Source organism: Chaetura pelagica, unplaced genomic scaffold (genome assembly GCF_000747805.2).
Source record: "Chaetura pelagica isolate M959 unplaced genomic scaffold, ChaPel_1.0 scaffold191, whole genome shotgun sequence".
NCBI classification, from domain to species: domain Eukaryota; kingdom Metazoa; phylum Chordata; class Aves; order Apodiformes; family Apodidae; genus Chaetura; species Chaetura pelagica.
Window position 1 is genome coordinate 2,184,469 of NW_009952440.1, and position 7,518 is coordinate 2,191,986.

General features: G+C 44.1%; 1 protein-coding gene across 1 annotated transcript in view; it reads right to left on the minus strand.

Moving 5' to 3' along the window:
* Positions 1–3,588: 3,588 nt before the first annotated feature.
* The window catches only part of ZCCHC9 (zinc finger, CCHC domain containing 9), a 13,812-nt gene continuing 9,882 nt past the window's right edge, over positions 3,589–7,518 (minus strand). The window contains exons 3-6 of the mRNA XM_010008409.1: positions 6,356–6,506; positions 6,013–6,105; positions 4,829–4,897; positions 3,589–3,704 (exon numbers count right to left, since the gene is read on the minus strand). Of these exons, the coding sequence (XP_010006711.1) occupies positions 3,589–3,704; positions 4,829–4,897; positions 6,013–6,105; positions 6,356–6,506 (429 nt within the window). The remainder of the gene's footprint in view (positions 3,705–4,828; positions 4,898–6,012; positions 6,106–6,355; positions 6,507–7,518) is intronic.

The window sequence follows — 7,518 nt, forward strand, 5'->3', positions numbered from 1 at the left end:
GGCAAGTTCTGTGCAAGACTGTTCTGCCCGTGGTGAATAAATGCAGAACAGTAAGACTTTTGGATCCACTCCCTCACAGATGAAAAGGGAGAATGTTTTCAGAGGTTTAATTGTCGTGTGTCTACTTTGTTTTCTGATCTTATTTTTGCTTGAAAGAGCTTTGTCCAGAAAAACAAGCATTATCACCAGCACTTAGGTGGTAACACGAATACAGGTCTGTTAAGAGACCCGACACGTGGGCTGTAGATGTACCATTTTATCTCTGCATAGTGTCCATGATTCCTGGAGGTCCGGTCCAGTTCCCACTTCAACACATCTTAACTTACAACCAAATCAAAGCTTTCATGGCATGTCTACTGAGTGCAGCAGACACCAACTGGAGTCCTGGCAGCCCTCTGGGTGTGCTAGCACCTGGTCACCTGGCCTCCCAACAAGGCTGGTGTGGCTTGGGTATAGCCAGGCATCCAGCCATAGTGTAAGTGCAATCAGCTGCAGTCTGCTACCCCCAGTGAAGGCTGGACACTCTATCACCTGCAACACTGGGATACCTTTGCACTAGTAAACAGAAAAGGAAAGCAAGTCCTGGACTTTGATCTGGAAGAGATGCTACAGATGCAGATCTGGTTTCTGGGATCATCATTTTTATTATGTGCATGAAGTGCAATATCCCAGTCACTGCAGAGTAACCCTCCAAAGAGCATGAAAACCACTGGGGCTGTGTGTGCTTCGTTCTGGCTCAGGTGGAAATGGCAGGGTCCAGGCCCCCTCCATGGACCAGAAGCTCAGCTCTCAGAGTCCTGCCCACGCTTGCCATGTGCAGATGATGGCACACAAGCTCTTGAGTGGGCAGGTTAATTCTCTGGTCCCAATTTTTAGTCAACAGAGACACCTAATGTTCAGCTCTGAACACACACAACACGTCAGGGAGAAAGAGCCCAAACGCTGCCTGAACCAAGCAGTTTCCGTCAGCTATCTGGGCAGCTTCCTCTGCAGCACAGTTTGAAGCTTGCCTTTGGAGACACTTGACACACTGCACACAGCTGTGGGTCCACCACAAGGGCTATCTGGAGAAGAGTATTTGGCATTTTTAAAATATTAGTGTTCTACCAAGCACGTGACTACATGAGAGGCTCTGCCCCAACACCCAGGCCTTGGCAGCACAGACGCAGAGGACAAGAGGGAGACACAGATGCTTCCAGCCCCATGCAATCATGTTTGCACCTGAAAACAGCCCTTGCGTCTCTACTAAAATTCTTGCAGACTGTACCCTGTGATTTTCTAAGCCTGAAGAAGTCCATTATTTCTGCTCAGAGGACAACAGATCGAGTGTAGGAACCCAACAAGTTTTAGTGCAAGATGGATCAAATTAACAGGTACAAGACTCCCGGCGATGGCTGCTGGGCTCCAGAGCACAACCAGGAGGCCTGCATCACTGCACAGCAGGGAAGGCTGGGCTCAGCAGCTGGGCAAGCTGCATGCCCACATGCCCTGCTTGTCCTCCACCATTTTGAGAACAGAGATTAATCCACTGCTTCTTGTGAGACGGCCACAACTTTCCTCCATCATCCTGTGTTACAATATCAAGGCATTTTTAAAGACAGGAAATGATCTTAAAATATGCCTTTTTAAAGAATGGAGTTAATCCTGTAGTATAAAGGGAAACACTTCTTAAGGTGGATGTCTGGTGCAAAATGTCTACATTAATGTGATACTGCTTTCAGCTTTAGTTCAATAGTTAATTAAAACTCTATAATTAATCCTTTATTTCATCCACATGCACTACTTTTCCCCATTTAAATGTGGGCTCTGATTATTACAAACTGAACATACATGCCCTGTCTTGGTCAATGTAATGTGCCTTTATATTATGTGCCTATATTAATGTGTAAAGCAGAACCAGAAAACCTAAAGTAAGTGGTCTTAATTCTTCAGCAGTGTTTTATTGAAAATAATTAACATGTACAAACATAAAAATATCCCCACAACTGAATTCCTGTTTGTTTTGCTGGTTTTTTTTACTGCAAGAAAATCTGTTCCAAACCCCTGGTTTCAGCACCCTGGTCCTAAGCCCCTCAAAAGCCAGTCCTGAGCTCAGGTTTGCTACCTGGTGTTCCTCCTGTGTTCTCACTAAGGTGATGTGTGGACTCTGAGGACACTCAGATGGAAAGGGTAAGTTAATCCTTTAGGAACAATACCTTTATCACTGCATAGCTGTCCCTCAAGGACTGCAACAGCAACTTACTGCGGTATAATGCAAGCTGAAGTTATTTTAGAAGGCACATTTAAGATTTTTGGGACATGGAAATACCACGTGTCCCATGGCATCCCCAGCTGCAGTAGAAGCTGGAGAAGCCTGTCACACAGCACGGGGCAGAGACACAGTGCACAGGGTCTGCCCACAGCATCTGCCCAGGGTGCTGGTGCAGAGCGAAGGGCCACGTGTGGAATGAGCTCAAGGTGCAGCCCTGCAGAAAGATTGTGCTTCAGCATTGGTCTCAAGGCAGATGATTAGCCCCACCACTGTAGGCTGCCAAGGCTGAATCACTAGAGTATGTGGAGAGCTACTGCAGGAACTCCGTTTTGAGCTGGTTTTGGAACTTTTAAAATATCTACCGGTTTTTCAGGCTGCACTCTCCATTTAAAAATAAATGAATCTGCCATTAAGCAGGCACATGTAATACAAAGCAAAGTTTACTCCCACTCACCAAGGAACAGAAATACTGAAGATTTTTGTGCACTCTCCTTGTAAGAAGTAAATAAACTAAGTAAGCTGCTCACTTGCACTCCAACCCTTTCCAGGGTGTAATTCACCATGGGTATCAGAGGACGTGCATGATTCTGTTCTTGTTAGCGAACAAAAACAATCCAACATACACAATCGGGTTAATGCATGTGCAGATTTTACCTGATATACCACAAACAAAAAACAGCAGAAATTGCCCTGCCAGTCTCTACAGGCTGCAGGGTCTACCAGGTAACTCAACACTGGAGTGCTGAAGCTGGCACATAAAGAGCAAGAAATCACTTCTTTCTAGAAGGAGAAGGCAAAGCCAAACCAGAAACCAAGACAACTCTTTAGAAAATACCCACAACCCCTTTCAAAGAAATAAAGAAATACTCTTAGTATTATCATTATATCAGCATGACTGTGTTATCTCTGAGACATAAAAGCAGCACCTTTGAGGTAACAATACTGCCCACTGAAATCCAGTGACCATGGTTTATGACCATAAACCCCCATGATAAAACCTTGTTGTGTTACTGCAGCCAGATCCCTGTGACAAGAAGAAGCAAATTTCACTCTTCATAGAGCTGGCAGTGAGAGGGAATTCTGACTGGATCAGAAGGAATGCTGTATTTCGGCAGAAGTATGTAAAAATAAAATACCCAGTTTCTAATTCCTGCTGCTACCAGCCTTTCAGCAAAATGGGTAAGTCTGGGAAGCAAACTGGAAAAATTAGGAGGGGCAAAAATATAACTTAGCAGCAGCAGTCTGCTTGATCTTCTGGAACCAGCAATCCACTCTTGTGTAGTCACTACTCTGGAGTGAAGCACCTCAGGCTAACTGTGGTTTAGAGCCAAGAGTCTTCAAAAAGTAACAATTTTTGGTACTTTCTGTTTTGTTTTTTGCAGCTGTGGTGTTTCTGCAATTTCTTCATAATCTGCGCTCATCCCAACGGCCCATCGCCCAACCGTCACCTGATCTGCAGAGGGAGAGACAGGAGGTTATGGAAAGGCTGAGCACTGTATCAGACTTCCCTTGAGGAAGATTTGACCTGCAAAGGCCTGCCATTAATTCACCAAAGATCTGTCTGTTAAGGTCTAGCTCTGAAGCCAACCCTCCTTACGTAACTCTTCTTTCAAATTGTGTTGTGGTGTGGAGAAACTCAACAAGGGCTAGGTTACAGGTCCCAGCTCAGCACTCATCTGAGCTGGGCACTGCCCAACAACTTGCTATGGCTGTGTCTGGGGCAGTTTTTTTAAAGGGTCTTTTTTCATCAGAAAATTCTATCACACCAGTTAAGACTTCATCTCACTTGTTCTGAACTTGCAAAGCAGCATGTATCTAGGATGTCACATACTGTCACAGAACCAGCAATAGCATATATGTAAAATCAGATATAGAAAACGGCTAAAGAATAGGCCTCCAGTGCCTCCATATTTTTAGATAAATTCCACAAAAGTGGCGTATCATTAACCCAAAAGTTCTATATACCATACAAAGTACAAAAATGCACTAGTGTGTCATCACTTCAGTACAGAATCACTCTTCAAATCCCTGTCTGATACTTCTGCCTGTCTTAGGACAGTTTTTTTTCACCCACACAAGTAACTGAAGAACATATAACTAAGAAGCTTATTAGCTGGTAAATGTAGCTGGACAGATCTTTTGTCTCCTCTTTCGCACCTGCCTTGAATCACTTCAACACTTGCCTGCACATGCAGCTTTTGCGAGCTGCCAGGACCACCACTCTGCCACTGACATTATATTCAGTTCCACCACTTCACACATAAATCCTCAGAAGACACCAGTTTTGTTCTACAGCTGCTAAAGGTGTGAACAGCAGCATGAATACTGACTAAAAAATACACGAGGTCATATTATCTTCAGAAACCAACAGGCTAGATTTTTTTTTAACAGAAATTTCACGTTCTGCAGTGCAACTTCCTGCGCCTCCCTAGACTCCCTGACACATGCACTGATTTGCAAAGCAAGTCACCTTTGCTATCTGCAAGTTCTCTCTTCAAGCCCCCTCTTCCTGACCAAAGCCAGGCAAAGCAGTAAACAAACATTAGACCCCACTCAGAGCACTCCCCTGCACCTCACCTATGTTCTGTTTTTCTGGACAATCCTTCCTGAAGTGCTCCACAGAGCCACAAAGTCTGCAGCCACCCCCTGTGAAAAGAAAAAGTTGTTACTCAGGTGGGAGAAAAACAAAGTAACAGGGAGCAGCAAGCACAAAGCAACCCCCTTACACTGTTTTCCTCTTGTGCATATAGTGAAAAACCCTGTTCTAGTTTCCTGTAGTGACAAACTGCTAAAAAGGAGATGTTCCAATGGACAGGTCTGCACTGCCAGGCACAATGATGCAACACCTTGGAGGAGACACACTCAGCTTTGGCAGTCTGCAGGCACAGCTCCCTCTGTGTCCCCAGTGGACAGGAAGAGCTGTTTGTAACTACACTGCTCTGTAAAGCACCACATACTGAGTACTTCTGACCTGTTTGAAGCTCTCTGAGGAAAAAAAAAAAAGCTGAATTCTGCTGAAATTTACTTATTCATAGGAACTTCTGAAACTGAAAGGAGCTCCTGAGAGACAGGCAATCCAACTGCAAGTAGAGATACAAAATATAAATACCACTCACAATCCAAACATGAAAAGTACAAGTGGAATGCCTCTAAAGCTATTCTTCTTTCAATTTAACTGCTTTAAGAACATTCTTTTGAGTTTGCAAGACCTTAAGTTTGTACTGGGAGGGAGAATGTTATTTGCTGGGGCCACGAGAGAAAGCAGGCAGAGCAGCATCTGAGTGAAAACTTCAAACCTGGATTTCTCAATAAAGTCATCTAAACAGACACTGCCCACTTTCCATTGAGAGACCTCGTTTTGCATTAACACCTCCCAAGGTCTCAAGCTATAGGATGAGATGATGACTTTACCACATAACTTGGTATATGCACTTTAAATACACACTGACTACACACATTCAGCCTATTATGCTTTTGTTTGTTTGTCTGCCCCTTGAAAGCTACAAGCACAAGCACGTTCTCCCATCTTGCATCTCATCTTGTTGCTTAACACTAAGCTTACAATTAAACAGAAGTCCCTAGGTAACCAGTATGAGCACTGAATTTCCAAAAACTCCCCAGAATTCATCTGCTTTTACCAAGACTAAAAGATATTCAGAAATTTATTTTAGTTTGATTCTCATTCACTTGAAATGTTACCTTTCTTTGTACCATGCAAGTATGAAAAATATGTTTCGGTTTTAGCAAATCAGTACACTCACCTTCAGCATACAATCCCTTGGGATTATCTGGACATGACCTTGACAGATGCCCCATCTCACCACAGATGAAACATTTTGCATATGGGAATGGCCCTGCAAAATCCCAGACAATTTATGATTCACACTGGAAATCTTTACAAAGCTACAGACAACTGTGAACACACTATATTTGTAATACTGTGCTATTTTTCTGCAAGCACTGCACTGTCAGGCTCACAGCTGTAGTGCTGAAGCCCTTTAAAAATGTAAGCTTATCTCCTCAGAAAACTTAATGTACTAAAACACTGTATTTCAGTAGTCAGAAAACTCAAGAACAAACCCCTTGGGAAATTCTGGGACATACCAACAGCTGGATCTACTTTGGCTTTGCACTGGCTGATGTCATGCTCCGTGGAGCCGCAGCGGTAACAGATTCCTGTTCCCATGTCCTGACTTTCCAGCACAGCAGGACAATCAGCAACACCATGGCCAGGTTCTCTACAGTGGAAACAGACCTTTGAAAACAAAAGATGACATTATAAGCATTTCCACAGGCAAGTCACGTGGCAAAACACAGCACTGGCAGGTAGCACTGCTGAAGAACTCGGTTACTCCCATTAACTGATTATCACCAGTAGCCCGTGAACTTTTTTACTAGACCACTACTTGGAAACCCTGAGGGTGCTATCAGAGATGTCTCTCTAGTGCTGACAGCTCAGGTTATTCTACCAATTAAAAAGACACTCAAAGGCCTGAAAATCACAGCCTGACACAGCCTTCTAGCTTTTTAGCAGGCCAACCAACCCAGGGACTTTCTCCTCAGGGAAAGCCAGCTAGACAAAAAACACAATGTAGCCTGTCACACAGTCACTGTCAGTAGTCTGTGCCATTAAACCACTTTGTTTTGGCTACTTTTCTCCTTTTACCAACACCAGGCTGCATGGGTATTCAGTCATCGACACCAGAGTGCCTTGGGAGGGCAGTAACAGCTGGTTGTGACTAAAGCTCCCCAAGATCTTTAAGTACCACTGCAGCAAGTGCTGAGGTAAATATAAAAGATGTTGCACCAGTCCTGTAAGTTGCTCACTAAGAACTTGACACCTCAGATTAATTAGTAGTGACTCTTCTTACTATGTTCCCAGATTACATTCAGCCTAGGTTTATGTTGAATAGGCTAGGGCTGTGCTGAGATAACTGATTTAGCCAGTCTCATTCCAGGCTGCTGGAGATCTTATTCCCATTCTAAAGCAGAAGGCACTGCAGAAAGAGGCCTTGAAGCAGCAGAAACACTGTAGTGATGAATTACATACAGAAATGCACTGAATTAATTCCACCCAGGAGACAAGAGAGGCTGCAATTTCAAAGGGTAGCAAAGAGAAGGGTTCAACCAGAAGACCCATGATCAAGGTGAAGACTGAAATTCATTGCCTGCTTTAAAGTTGAGATACTTGAGTCCACTCTGTGAGCCTGACGTGCCACTTTGCTCACCCTTTGCTCCCAGCAGCTCAGCTCCTCCCCACTGAGCCA